This window comes from Onychostruthus taczanowskii, unplaced genomic scaffold, assembly GCF_017590055.1.
Source record: "Onychostruthus taczanowskii isolate IOZ18803 unplaced genomic scaffold, ASM1759005v1 scaffold69, whole genome shotgun sequence".
In the NCBI taxonomy this organism is placed as follows: Eukaryota; Metazoa; Chordata; class Aves; order Passeriformes; family Passeridae; genus Onychostruthus; species Onychostruthus taczanowskii.
This window is the reverse complement of record NW_024504676.1, coordinates 2,291,889-2,307,691: the sequence shown is the minus strand read 5'-3', so window position 1 is coordinate 2,307,691 and position 15,803 is coordinate 2,291,889. Positions and strand designations below refer to the sequence as shown.

The 15,803-nt window shown below is 38.6% G+C and overlaps 1 protein-coding gene across 2 annotated transcripts in view; it reads right to left on the bottom strand.

Annotated features, from left to right (window-relative positions):
- The window catches only part of PAMR1 (peptidase domain containing associated with muscle regeneration 1), a 55,011-nt gene that overhangs the window by 1,180 nt on the left and 38,028 nt on the right, over positions 1-15,803 (bottom strand). For both annotated transcript variants that reach the window (XM_041421156.1, XM_041421157.1), the window contains 4 exons: positions 5,908-6,120; positions 4,293-4,359; positions 1,963-2,195; positions 300-595 (listed from right to left, as the gene is read on the bottom strand). In XM_041421156.1, the coding sequence (XP_041277090.1) occupies positions 300-595; positions 1,963-2,195; positions 4,293-4,359; positions 5,908-6,120 (809 nt within the window). The remainder of the gene's footprint in view (positions 1-299; positions 596-1,962; positions 2,196-4,292; positions 4,360-5,907; positions 6,121-15,803) is intronic.

The window sequence follows — 15,803 nt, the reverse complement described above, 5'->3', positions numbered from 1 at the left end:
CTCTTCTACTTTTTTACTGGCAATATCGCTCAAGACATTATGGCCCATAGAACCTGAGCTATTTTCTTAACTAAGGGTGAATGTATGAGTTGGATGGCTTCGAGGAATTCAATGAACTACAGCATGTAGTTCATATGCCTTCTTATGCCATTCCACTTGAGTCTCTACAAATGCATTTCAAAGAACAACATGCAAGAGAGTGCCTTGCCCAAAGGGTCACCTTTTTCTTCCCATACAAGACAGATGTGATCAGCATCTACCTGTGCTCATCATTTGTCACTCCTGTCAGGCTTACTCACCCTCAGGTTCTGGATTGTTTTTTCATCCCTGTCATCGTCTCTGTAGAATTTGCCCAGAACCACCTTGAGCTCTGCTGTCTTGAGCACGATGGTCTTGCCCAGGTCAGTGACACAGTGGGCTGCCACCACCACGGTGCGCTCATTCACCAGGGCCCCGCTGCAGATCAGGATCCAGGCCCCTTTCCGAAGGCTGTTCTCCTTCACCCCACTGGCTGTGCGATAGATGGCTGCTTGCCATGGCCACCTCATAGAGGTCACTGCCTTCTTAAGGGTGATGTTTTCTGCTTTTCCACAGACTGAGGAAACATGAAGCAAAAAGTAGGTAACACTTTCTCCCCAAAAGAATCTGAGCATTACTCTTGATTCCTTTTAGAAGGACCAAAACAAACTAAACTGCAGTGATGAATATGAAGGACAGTAGTCTAATTAGCTTCTGTCTCTAACCTGCAAAATTAAAGGAGTATTCGATATAGCTTTTTAAAACAATATTCAAGTTTTCCACTATTCACTGAATTCCTGGGTCAAGTAGGAATGTGGATTTAGCACTTGAGCAGGTGAATTTTCACAATAACCTTATTGAGTTGCACTATAATGAGATGACTGCAGAAAAAAAATGAAAAGAACACCCCTGATTCTTGTTTATCATACAATGCCATAAAGCCATCAGTGCACTAAAATTCACCCTAGGCAGTCACAGAGTATTTTTGAGGCCTCTCTTGGCACAAATCTTTGCACAGGTCAGTTAATGCCTATAAGAATACACTTGCCTTGCGACAAGAATGTTGAAGCAAATGCATCTAAATCAACAGTCATCCTGATGAAAAGAAAAACCTCTGTCTTGTTCTAGGAATGTGTTATCCATGCTTGGACCTGGGGTAAAACCCCCTATATCATGAAAGGTTTAACTTCAGTTGAAAGAGTTACATTGCATTGTGGCATTTTTTAGTCTCCCTTAGGAGTCTTTTCTTCCTGGTATGTAGTGTGTGCATGTCCATAGTGAACACAATACTTTTCAAAATACATCATATGATATCAAAGTAAAACCACAAACAAGAACAATTAGAATTTGTTTGTTGTTAAGATCTACTTTTCACAGTTTGCTTGATGTCAGTAGTGGAGTTTACTAAATCTTGTGACGTTCTTACCCTAACTTACTTTGTGCACTACCTCTAGATTAGATTTTATCTAGACTTACAGTTTGCAATATGAAATCTTCCTTAGCAGGGTTTATTAAAGGAAGAGCCTCTTTAAAATTGCAGACTCTCCCTTCTATTGCTTAAACTTTGATGTTTTTGTCAGCTGTGTGCCAAAGTATACAAATGAAAGAAAAAACCCATTTGTAGTAAATAATACAGAAAATATGAAGTGGTAGTAGAAAGCTGTTTCAAATCAGGAGAAAGACTAACTATACCTCTTGCTCAATAAAAGAGTAGAAAAATTAATGGCTAATTACAGTGCTGAAAGCCTGATCACTTTAACATCAAGTTCTAGTGGTGGATAAAAAGACACATATATCCTTCATGCTTTATTGCTCCTTTCTCCCAGCTGGAAGTATAGGCAGCCTACACTGCTGTGACTCCCTAAATATCTAACATGAACACACATCCTGTTCCCTCATTCACCCAAGAGATATGCACATTTTTTTTTCCCCTTAGAGACTCACTTGGAATACACACAGGGGCTCTCCCACTCCATTTTCCTGTCTTCAGGCAAGTCCTCCTGCTGCTGCCCAGGCGGCGGTAGAAAGGAGAAACGCACTCATACTGGAGCTGAGTGTGCAAGTGCTGGTACCCGGGGGGCAGTTCTCCAAATGGCAGTGCTGGCTTCTTGGTGGGATAGATTTGAAGCTTTTGCTTGCTGAATGCAGAAGAGTAAAGTTGATGCAAAGGTGTTTCTCTATTTCAAGGCACAAAGAACACAATAATTATAATATTATAAAAGCAATCACTACCGTAACTTTATCACCAGTTGTGTTAAATATAATTTAAAATCACATGAGGTTTGCTCATAAAAGAATAAGGAAAAAACATAATTCCAGCATAGTTTAGCAATACTCCCATTTACATCCCAGCTATTTTATTTACACATATGTGTACATATATATAATTACACATATGTAATACATATCCTGTTTGTGTCTCTTTTTCATTTTACAGTTTCTGAATTGAAATCAATTGCCTCTGAATGTGGAAGTTTTTTCCATTCACAAAAGGACTGAGATACCATTTTTTAAATAAAGAAATTATACCTGAATTTGGCATTGTCATAATTAATTCTCAGTAGAGGGGAGATAGACACATCTTTTCTCTCGTGAATATTTTAATAGACAGTATTAGGAATTGATTCAGATTAAATGATGTTGCTAAAGTTGCTTGATTTAGCAATTAACAGAGATAATTGCCTCACCACAGAGATTTCATAATTTCATAATTGCTAAGCTTCCACTTAGAAATTGTACTGATTAGCTGAAACAGGGCACATAATTAAGAAATAAATATATGCACCAGCATAGACACGGACCATAAGCTTGACTACAGTTATACTTAAATTTTTATCATTCAGAATGTGTCCCTTGCTTTAATGCTTAAAAGAGCCTATCTACAAAAATACCCCACCCTTTTTATGCCTGAAAAATTCAGCAGGAAATTAGTTTCCCTTGAGATTTCTGGTACTGCCTACATCCAGAAAATACTTTTTTTCTTTTTTTTTTTTTTTTCTCGTGATGATTTCACTTTTTATCACAGAGAGACACAGACACCTCCATCATATCCAATCTGTGAGGCAATACATACATAAGAAAGTAAAGTTACAAAGAACAAGAGCAATGGCAAATCACTTGTATTTTGGAAGAAGGATGAGAGCTGCTGTGGTCATACTTAGTCTGCCAGGGTACCATTCCAAACTCACAGGTGACTTGCAATATTGCATAATCTAGACTTTACCTCACTATTGACCTATGAAATGGAGATTCTACTTCAAGGGATTAAAAACAGTTCACAAACATGAGATGCCATCATCTCATAGCATCTTATGGATGGGAGGGCATGTATGTTCTCTCACTACAGCTCATACAGTGTTCATATCTGAAACATAAAAGACCTGTATTCAAAAGTTAATAGAGAAATTTAAGCAAGAAAATTAAGTAGCCATTAGGGGCTTAAATTGATTAATTTACGCCCCTAATGGCTACCTAAAGCCTTATGTCAGCTTTACAGGGCCATCTCTACAATCATACATCACAGACCTGGAGAGTGGCAGCGTCTCTAGGCATCTGCTACTGGCTGTTGCCAGAGACAGGATATGGCTTGAGCTGGACCTTTATTCTCACCTGATATGACTGTTCTTAGGACCAAAGATGAGGACAGTTCTTGCACTGAATTGAAAATTAAATTAGTCATGTACTTCAAAAATAACCCTGAAGTGAGAAATTACTACTTGGACGAAAATGAACCTGAACATTGCAGCATATCTAATTCTGATGGGGTTTATTTCAAGAAATCATCAGAAGGGTAAGCCCAGGAAGGATCTAATCTTTCATTCCTTCCTCCACTCCTACTCTACTTCCTCCTCTCCCTCATACCCAGCCTATATAAATTGTGCTGTATTGCTTTGAAACTTACTGGGAGCAGTTGCATTGCCATACCCTCTTCTCTCCTTGTGCTCTCCCTGTGCACTAAGATGGCACATGTTCATATTTTTCATCATTAACCCCAAGGAACTGTTCTTAGACTGTTCTTAAGCTTGCAAGCAGAATTCCAGCATCATCCTGTAGTTTGTCTGTCTCTGTCTGTGTATTTCTTCCTGGCTGCCTCCAGCAACTGGCAACCTGTGCTTAATCAGAGCTCCCCTCCCAGCAGATCTCATTGCTCAATTATCAGTAGATTTGTAGGAACCACTGCTCAGGCAGGCTAAACACATGGAGTGAAAAGGAGAGGAGGGGAAAAGCAATCACATTTTTTTATTTAAACTGTAGTTGACATATTGCATTCTCACCTTGATTGAACCTGCATTGGAAGCACTTTCTGTCTCACCAGGTCAGAGATCTTTGGCTCTCTGCAGGCTAGAAAAGATATAATGTTGCACAGTACTTTTTCACATTCACAGCTCAAGTGCTATGGTTCATACACATTTCCAACCTTTCCTCTCTCCAATGATAGTGGACTGAGTTAAGAAAAGAGGCAGTTAAGTTACGTGCATTAACGATCCTAAAACTGAAAGCCTTGGAAAAATACTACTTCACAGCTCACAAGATCTATCCCATTTACAACAGTGGAAGCTACTGAACTAGTGTGCAGTGGCACTTTCAGGCATGGAGGAAGATTTTTCCATCATTCAGCATGTCTGAATGCCACACTTGCACCACTATGGATGATAGTTTTGTATCAGAGCAAACTTTTCCAGTAATGGAATTATATATAAAAATACTTCATTTCCATCTGTGTAGCCCCACACAGCTAATTGGCATACAGAGAAAGGCTGCAAGATATTATGGACTTCTAGGAGTCTGTTTGTGCACTTATGGAAGGAATTGGAGGCTCTGATCCAAAGGAACACTTCAGAGTTACCTAAATATGTGTAAAATAACAGAAAGGAGATCTAAGATTTCTAGTTTTGCATATTCAGTTTACTTACTTTAAGATTAGGATAAAATACTCAAGTTCAATTAACTCTGCCAGGGTCTCCTTCCTGCTGCCCTGAGTGGAAGAAAAGGAATCTTGCAGGATGGATTTTATCTGTATGCCTGAGCAGTTATTCTCTGTGTAATTTAACAATATCTAGTACTTTGTGATTGATATATGTAATATATATATCAATTGATATAACCATTATGTCAGTATCACAGTAAGCATCAATAAAGATGCTTTCCACAGATGACTACATGCTTCAGGGAGAGATTATTTTCATCTAAAATAACAGAATAAAGCAAATTGCCCGGGGGACAGACATATTTCCTTATATTATCATAATTTCAGTTTTTAGAAAATCAGTATGCCAAGAAATTGTGTTCATAAAATGAATTTAGCAGTTCCCCAGCCCAAATTCACTCACTCACTCACTCACTCACTCACTCACTCAGGGTTTCATACACACTTAGTAGAATAGCTCCAGGTTAAGAGCATAGGATTTAAAGGTGTGATGCAGTGTTTTGATGAATACATATAATTTAATCATATTGTGTAGGCTCTGCCTTTTGCATTCATGACTTGTCCCATTGTTTTAAAAGGATTGTGAAAGGACAGTTATTCCCTGTGACAGCAACTGATTGTTAACGGTCTCATGAGACAATTATTTCATTCTATTTCAATTCCCTCTTGATCTTCTTTGATTTTGATCTTACGCAGGTACAGTCCTAGAATGAGGATAATAAAGGTCTTAGGGAACATCCCTTTCCCTGTTTAAAGATGGAATCTTCTGGAATCATTGGCATCTTCTTTGAGTATAGCAGCCAGCAGAGCTGGCAAACTACAAAACTCAGTATCAGGTATCAGCCAGACAGCTTACTCTTAGCAAATATGATCATTTGTTGAGTGCAAATGATATTAAACACAATCCAGTAAAACCATAGCAGCCTGTACGAGTAGTGGTAAAAAAGTTTGTAAAAACCAACCTTTTATGCAGATTGGTTGCTTCCCTGACCATTCTCCATCGTCTTGGCAGGTCCTTTGTTCATTGCCACTAAGAACATACGAGTTGTTACAAAAGAAAGCAATGACTGTGCCAATTTTTGCATAGCGTCCATTCAAGAGCCCAGTGTCTTCTACTACTCTTCTGTAGCCATTGAGTGGGCCACCAGGATCTGAGCAGTTTTTTTCTTCTAGCACTAATGATAGGGGAAAAAGATAGTAACCATTTTATCAGGTTCACTACATAATTTTCACCCATCAAATTGCTTGGCATTTCATTCAGATGTTACTAAACAATCTCGACTTTATTAGAGACGTCTTTTCAAGACCCATCTGGGATTCCTGTCTTTGAAAATGTCAAATATTAAAGAAGAAATTATAATACAGAGATGTCTGTTTATAATACACACTTCAGTCTCACTGAAAACATAAGATTCTCAAATTGGTAAAAAGTCTCAAATTGTTAAAACCTTAAGAAGTAGCTGACAATCCTGAAAAAGAACCTTGACTTTCCATGAGTTAATGTCCCATTAATATTAACAAGGCTTCTTCAATAGCATAAAAGGCTGCACTTAAACTATTTGCAGGAAACAGGTCCTTGGCATTATTTTCCCTTTTCTGTATTTTCAATACTTCACTGCACTTGGATAATAAAACTAGACTACTTAATTTTCCTTTTATGTTTGGTTGCATTTTGTTTTCTTAGCACTGAGAGAGATATCTTACTAATCCAGGGAAATACAGGAATTGCCAGAGAACATATGTGTGTATTTACTGACAATAAAAATTTAATATGAAATGCCTACTCATGCTATATTCTGCCTATAAAACCTCTTTTATTTCCTCCTTCCCAGTATTTTCCACTTATTTTTAATTCTTGTTATGTTTTTGGTTTTTCTGGGTTTTTTTTCTCAATAAACTCAGATTTTTGGCCTAAATCTGGAGGACAGTATTCACTATGTGATACTAGAAGATGATTTTTCCTTTATTTTTAGCTTCTCTGCTCTTTCTATTTAGCAGCTGACAAAGTACCTTTATTTCCCCTTTGGATTTCACCTCAGTTTACTTGTCAGGACAACACTAACATGCAATTCTGTTTAATTTCTCTGCCTGGTGTCTCAGTGTATGATAACCAGTGCACATCTAGTTCAGACAGCTGGTGTTGATGCTGCTCACAGAGGGCCCAGAGGACTGGGACATATCAGTTGACCCAAAATTACCTCTTCATATCAGTGCTTCAGACTTGGCTGCCTGCTGAGCCTCAGTTCACAAAAGCACCAACATATAAACACAAAGCACTCAGACATTTATTTAAATTACTGTGAAATCAGCACAGTTACAGTGCAAAGGTATAGCCCTGTCCTGTCACAAAGTCATACTTTGTGCCACCAGACAAAGCCCAGCTCAGCAAAGCATGTGAACACACAGCCAGCCATAAAAATGCCACTTCAATGAAGAGCATGTGCTTTTAAAAGTGAGTATAGCATTCAAGCCAAGTCTATATTTCAGTGTTTTCTTTACAAGCATTGGATTTTAGCAAATGCTGAAGGCTATGTATGTATTTAAATACTTTTCCACAAGTTATATTCAGTAAACAAGGATTTCTGAACTTCCTCTCCATTGGAAGAAAAGGAAAAGCAGAGCCCTGTTTCCTTTTCATTTGGCTCCATTTTCCTTCTGTGTACCTCACAGGCTCTCTCAGTTGTGAACCATAAGTGACTGATAACTTGATAGCAGCTAAAGACTACAGAGAATCCCCCACAGAATAATGCTTTATTTGCAAGTTGCTTTCTGCACTGATGGCTGGCCTGGAGGCATCATCTGATCACCACAGTGCATGTTTCCAAATGTACCAAAAGCTTCACCACGTAAGTCACTTAAAGCCTTCTCTTATTTCAGTGCTTTGACAGTAATGGTCTTCTTCCTTAGGCTCAGGGTTATGACCTTTTTGATTTATTAAAAACAAAGAGAAAACATCTGGGAAGGAGAGACCTAGCACTTCAGTTACTGCCAAGTCTAGAGACAGCTCTTTCTATAGATCTTTAGCCAGGGCCATCATGCAGCAGGGACTTGGCATGATCGTGACATTACATTTACTGCAAGTGGAGACTTCTCTCTAGACAGAAGACTACCTATTGCTTGCTCTTTCATATTAACTCATATAAAGCTGTTCTACAACACTCTCCCCAAAATGCACATTGTTTTACATAATGCACTTATAAAACACTTTATCAATCGAAACAAACTATTCTGAAATACGGAAATGAAATTGTGCAATGCAAATCAACTAAAGGAAATTTAAAGTCTCTTTGGATGTCAAGAAGGAATTTTACAGGTGAACCAATGCGAATGGTAGGCAAGCCATCCTGCACAGTCAGAATGAATGGAAGTTTCTTTTTTGTCAATTTTTGTCTAGGATGGGAATTGAAATGAGTCTAGTGTTCACACAGTAAGCCCCTATTCACCTCCACAGAGTGCACCAGGCTTCTGCAGAGAAGGTGCCAGACACACAGAGTAATGGAAGTAACCATTCATTGTTGCACTATGTTCCTCACTTGGCTTTGGTCCTAGACATTTTCTCTCTATGTGTAAGAAGCACACATGCCTAAAGACCTTGAGGTTATTAGTTTTCAGTAAAGTGATATTTCAGACAGACCTTTATATAAAAACATCTTGCAGGCTGGGGTTCCAGCAGAGTAAAATAAGAATTCCTACTGCTTCTTAAAGACAGGAAAACAAAAGGACATGTTATGTCACAGACCTACCAAATTTCAAGCGAGAAATTGATAGTCTAGTTTCATGGGAATACATTGGCCAAAATATTTGATAAGAATTAAAATTTAAAGTGACCTTACCACATTCAGGATGATGTGTTGACCAAATCCCATCAAGCTGACAGTAGGCAACACGGCTGCCTTTTAAGCTGTAACCTGCGTTGCACTTGAAGTAAACCCGGGCCCCGTATTTAAAGTCATCTCCTTCCACAATACCATGAGCGGGAGCACCTGGAGTCCTACACATCACCACTGACAGTTCAGATATTTCAAAAAAATCCACTTTATTAAAAAAACAGGACTGTGTTAGGATGATTCTTTACTTAGAACATAGAAAAACCAATTACAATGGACACAGGAGTCAAAATTAAAAGACCAGTATATGCTGATCTTTAGAAAGGTGTTTAGATGTCAGCTCTACACACACTTACATCCCACTCTTCAAAACTTATCTGGATCCATTAGGTTCAATAGGATTACTCTGAAGTGTCACACGATCATGTGCATGAATGTTTGAATTTTTAGGACTCATTTGCTCAGAATATTAGTACTTGAAATACTTTTCATCTTAAAAAGGGTTTTGAATGAACTACCATGTGTGGTCAAGAAAATAATCTAGATCCTTAAAAGCCTTATACTAAACTTCTTTCAAACACCTCTTTACATTTTATACAGATTTTCAGATAACTTCTCAGAAATTATAAAGCATCATTATTTGTGTAAATCAAACATTAACATAATTACATTAAAAAGGAACCTTGATATTTACTAAACTGGGATTTTTACCCTTTCCATAGGATATTGGGAAAATGCAGATGATGTTCTATATAACTACTGCAAGTAGTAAATATGAAATTAAGCATCAAAAGCAAGATTTCTCTGACAGCATCAAGCCAACCATGGGTCCACCCAGCACATAAATTTGTCTAATTGTGGCCAACAGTGGATTTGAAGGAAGGACTATAAAATCAGAACAAGCATATCAGAACAAGCATGTAGAATACTTTCCTGGTATAATCTGTCACCATTCAAAAGTCTGAAGCTCAAGGACTACCTTGAACTACAACAGTATTTTTGGCATAACATACCCTGCTGATATTTTTTTAACATTTATTTGTCTTGGTATTCTCTAAACTCAACCGTATACTTGGTCTCCACAATATCCTGGTGGCAATGAGTTCTACAGACTAAGTACAAAAAGTGCACTACCTTCTTTAGTTTTGTTTCTAGTCTGCCACCTGGTAATTTTATTTGATGCTGTACTTTCTTTGTTGTGAGAGGCAGAGAATGTCCATGCCTTATTAACCTTCTCCAAGTCACTTTTTAAGGCCAGCTTCCTGTATGTAGAAATTACGTGTGTATTTCTGTAGGTAATATAGGAAACACGTGGTTTATTATCTACACAGTTACCCATCTCTTTGGCTTTGCCTGGGCTATTCATTGTGAAAAACTGCATGGGAGAGGATTCAGTGCAAGACATAGATATGCAGATGTGTTTTTTACCTGCCACCTGTGGTACTCTGCTGACAATAGGTAGATGCGAAAGAGATGATCCTTACTTTATGCTTTTAGAATTTGACTTTTCTGTTTTGCCTCATAGCCAGTTGCTTGCTAACCTGAAGGCAAATTTTTATGCTGAAAACTTTCAGAGGAAAACTTTTCTAAGTCCTCTGCTCTGTAATTCTTACATAGAGCACACATAAATGTATCCTTTTATATGGGTTGTGGGCCATCCAGTGATTCACATAAAGAAAACATCAAACAATGAGTTGGAAGAATCATTTGTGCACTAGTGAGCAAAGGTCTTGGCAAGAAAAACTGTCTAACAATTAAGCATTAGAGTGGGGCCTGGACTATTAGGCTCCTAATCAAATCATGTCCAGTTAGGGGAGGTCAACATTTCTTTTTGGCTACAAGTATTCTTCATTAATGTCATCATTAGCAAAAGAATATTGAGAAAAATTTAAAAAAATTAATTCCTAGCCTTTGATGTTTCTCATGTGAAATATAGACACACACACACATATATATAGGTGGATATGTGTCTATATAAGCATGTAGATAAATGGAACATAAATAATGAAAACATAGAATTTTTAGGTGTTTTAAATTCTCAGAACACTCATCTTCCCACTCATGATCTCTGTATTCCCAGTCACTCCCTCCATATCTTTCTCTGAGCAGCAGTTTCCCTGCATTTGTATTTCTGTCTTTCAATGTAAAGTCACACTCAGCTTGTCAAATGAGAAAACTAGACCAACCATCTGTGCACCTCTCAGACTTCTACTTTTTATCATAAATACAGGTTTTCTGTTTTGCTTACAGTCCAGTTCAACTCTGCAGAACAAATATTTTGGCACTTTTGTGTTCTAGGTCCATCCTGGAAAAAAATGTCACCAATCTACACTTGCTTACTAACTACAAGTATCTGTTCTTGCTCACTCCCTAAGTGCTGAAGAGATTTAGTTTCTCATCCTTTTGATGTGTTTGTTGCCAGACTTTCTTTAGATTCTCTGTGCCCCTGGGAGCCAGCTGGAACAACTCTGGTTTTATTTATTATGTAAATTCAGTATTTCATACACAGATTCATTTAATACTGAACTGTGGCCTAGAACAGAGGACATAGAGGCTGAAGGTCATGAGATCTAATTATAGCTACAGAAATGTGGTCACAGGTGGGTTTCTTCATATGCTGTATGTGACAAATGAGAGCACCCCTTTTATCACAGGGATGTTACAAGCATTAGCTCATACCCACTTGTGTCAGAGCCACTGTATGGTTTCTGTGATGGCAAAACACCTTAGCATTATTAATAAATGTGTCCATTTTGTTACCCATGCCTCTAGCTACTGGTTTTCTGTTCCCTTGTAACACAGGGATGAATTTGCCACTGGAGACAGAGCTACTCCATTTATTTTTTTACTATGGATCATTTTGTACGCTCATTCTTTCTCTCTACAAATTAAATGGGGTTTTGAATCTTGAGATGTTCCCTGCATCTCAGTCCCACAGCTGAGCTCTGTGTTTTCAGTGATATTATCTAGTCTGAAAGTCTCATACAGTTACTCCAGTACCTGCTTTTACTGATTTGGTTTGAACTCTATAGGTTTTTATCTTCTTCAGTTTGACTTGCCTTTTATCTCTTTCACCTAATGTGTTTCAGGGAGCTCTTTTGCACCTTTTCCCTTTACTTGTGAACACTTCAGGCAATGGAGTTTTGAAGAGTTATTATGAAGGGAATCCTAGTCCCTATGTGTTTCATCCAAGTCTATATTGGTTTTTTGTGGATAGCTTCCCATCAAGAGTGAATTTGACTGGTTCTTATATCTTTCAGAATGGGCAGTGTATTCCATTGAATTTTCAGACAGCCTTCTTTGTTTGAGATATTTTATTGAAATCTTTCAATATTCTCTCCTGGTGTACAACTAAATCCAACTCTCCAACAGACATTTCTCAGAAGTCAAAAAGAAAGTAAAAGAACATTTTGTAAATGTCATTTATACCTAGCTCTGCCCTCTGGATACACATTAGTCATAAAATCCAACCAAATGATCTGACCCACTTCTCTTCAGGTTCTAAGCTTTCTAAGGTATTTGATATGATTTCAGATTCCCTTGCTTAGGCAGGATGGTCCTTATCCTGCCATCTACTATTTCTGAATATCACTCCTCCTTCTGTGCATGGTCCAGAAGAGAGGGCTGGACCCCTCACAGCTCTCACTCACCTCCAGCCACCCCCATCTCAGCTGTACCTGTGCCTGATGTGCCCTGACTGCTACAGCACAGACAGGGCTACGAGCTGTTTGGACAGCACTTCCTTGGGAAGCACGTGGTGGGCTGGCCAGGAGCACTTCATGAGCTTGAACCATTCCTAAGCCACTGGTTAGACTGCTCTGCTCCACATAAAAAAAAAACCCAAACATTCCTACTGCCCTGTGACTCTGGCTTCCTGCCTTTGGGGCAACTGGACATGTGTCAAATGCTCGACCTCTGCACCTTCCTCTTGGACCAAACCCACCAGGAACATAGAAAATGGACTGGTGTCTACAGAATTCTACTGTGAGGTGGTAATGTACTGCCAAATATGAAAGAATTCATTCAAGTTCTGTCAAAAAAACATCTGAGCAGCCCAGAGACTCCATGAGGGTCAGGATGATCCCATTCTTCCTGCCGGGATGTCATCAGATCTACAAAGATCCTGGTGAACTTATATCTAGAAAGGTGAAACTAATGTTAGGGGAAAATAATACTGAAAGTGACTAAGAGCTAAGAATAACCACCCTACTCATGCAAAAGTTAAAAACTATAATGATTGAAAATGTAAAAAGAGAAAGGATAAATTAAAATGTTTAAAGGAGACAAAGAAGTACATTCAAGCAGGATAAAATTAGGATCAGGATAATTCTCACTCAAAAAAATTTATAAAAGTCTCCTTGACAAATGTTGGAAAGGCATAGTAGGATGTAAGTAGAAATTTTATGAGACTTAAAGAAATTTTATGAGATTTGAAAACTTAAACTCCACCTAAAAAAAATGGAAGAGAAATGTAGAGAACAGCATCATGAGCAGAGAGATTTTTGTTTGTTTTAATTTTTTTCCGTATTTTGCTACAGTGTTGTTCCTGGGAAGTTCCACAATTAATCTATACAGCCATGTAGGTAACCTTTGGCACTTTAGGTTTTGAGGTGAATTTTGGCTTGATACAGCTCTGTACAGCTCATAAGAGAGGAAAGTAGGAAGGTGCATGAGAGGGTGGAAGGTGTATTACAGGCTTCTCTGGCAGAAATGCTCATTTGTTGATAATAAAAAACAGAGCTGCCTCAAGTGTTTATATCACAAACTCACACATTCCTGATAAAACTTACACTTCTTGCCTCTTACTTTGGTCTCTTGGGAAAAAGAAAATAATATCTGTCCCATATGAAACATTCAAATGGCTTCACATTTCACAGAAAACTTTCCTCAATCTGAGAAAAACTTGACTAGAGGAACAGTAAGTTCCTGAATTTTTAAGTAAAATAGTCTATTATTAATAATAACAGTACAAATTCCTTCCCCTTTTAAATTATATGTAAGAGACATTCCTTAGATCAGAATTATCTGCCATTTAGAAATAGTCTTTGGGCTCATTTTATCACCAGTGAGATAAATTAGATGATCTCCTGAGCTACACTTTTCTCTCTCCAGTATCCTTCAAATCCTGCCTGATGGAATTATCATTTGTTTTTGTCCCAACATCTCTTCATTAAATGAACACTAATTTTTTCTGCTGCCTTCCTGTCACCCACTTTGTTAAATAATAGATATCCCTTCATACATATAATTTATTATATCTATATTCTGCACAACCTTTCAATAATATATTGCATGCTTGAAATAAATCTAATTTCTCATTGCTGGTACTAATAAAAGGTTTATATTTCCCTTTTTGTCCCTCCCTGAAATTAGGTGCAAGAGCTTGCATGGAATTTTGCTCTTAATTTGCTTACAAAATTTCTGAATATTGCTACTTGCATATTCCCAAGTCACAGTTGGCTTTCAGGCTCACCCATGCTAATGTATATAGCATATTTTGCCTGTGTAGTATCGCTCTGAACATTTTTTATAGAATCACTGTATGGTTTGGGTTGGAAGTGATCTTAAAGATCATCTAGTTCCAAGCTCCCTGCCATGGGCAGGGCACCTGCCATTAGACCAGGTTGCTCAAAGCCCCATCCAGTCTGGCCCTGAACAGTTCCAAGGATGGGGCATCCACAGCCTCTCTGGTCAATCTGTGCCAGTGCCTCACCACCCTCACAGTAAAGAATTCCTTCTTGATAGCTAACCTAAATCTACCTTCCTTCTGCTTAAAGCCATTCTCCCTTGTCCTATCACTATCTGCCCTTGTGAAAAGTCTCTCTCCAGATCTCTTGTAGCCTCCTTTAGGTACAGGAAAGCTGCTGTAAGACCTTCCCAGAGCTTTGTCTTCTCCAGGCTGAACAACCCCAGCTCTCTCAGTCTGTTCTCATAGGAGAGGTGCTCCAGCCCTCTGATCATCTTCCTGGCCCTCTTCTGGACTTCTAACAGGTCCACATCCTTGTTGGGGGCCACAGAGCTCTTCTAGGTGCTTGTAATGTTGCTTTTGCATAAGCTGTGCTGGTGTGCTCAGAAGGCCAAACACTGAAAATGGTCACAGAAACTGCACTTGGTAACCAGCAGGGGAACAAGAGCAGCTTCTGCTGTCAGGAATCCTAGCATCTTTCTGCAGGAAAAGAGTGTTAGGGACTTAGGTTGGAACCCCTGGGGTCACCATGCTACCCAAACCAGTCTAATGACTGTCAGAGAAAGCCTGATAGACTGAAACTGAAGAAATTTAAATAACTATCCTGAAAAAGAGGAAATTTTGTCTGGAGGAAGCCTAAATTACATTCTGCTCCCCAGTGAGTGCTGTCATTACCCTGCATGCTGCTAAAAGTCACAGCAGCCCCTGAGCCAGAAAAACGCCTGCACAGGGATCCTGAGCATCAGGATTTGGATCTGAGCTTTGGATTTTCACGGTTTCACAGCAGTGGCCAACAAGTGCTCTGGAGCCAGAGGAACTAGATGCCTGAGAAACATGGCTCCAAGATCCTGTTGCTGGAGGGAGCACAACATGCAGAGTATGGAAGTGACTTTTTTTTTTCCTCTCTGTGATTAAGAAAACAAAAACTAAAGGAAAAATCCAGCAGATAATACAAATTTATTTGAAATTTACTGTTATGAAACCATTCTAACAGAAAACTCTCAGCCAGCTCCACCTACATGCACTTCATACCGCTCACTGGTATTTGCAAAGGCTGCCTACAGCCAAGCCTGCTAAAGTCAATAGTGGTAAATCCCATCATGTTTGCCATTTTGACTGTAAGTCTGATTTGATCACATTCTTTTCCTTGGTTTAAGTTTTGTTTAGAGGGCAAGCCTGATTACCTGAGTATCATTACATAATAGTAATATCTGTTTTTCCAAAAATTTTTATAACATTAGCATATTAGAATTTTACTACTGGGGAAGATACAGCATGGAGTTATCAAGTGATTAACCTGAAGGCAGTGAGTGATTGGCAGAGCTAGGAACAGTCCTGTCATCTC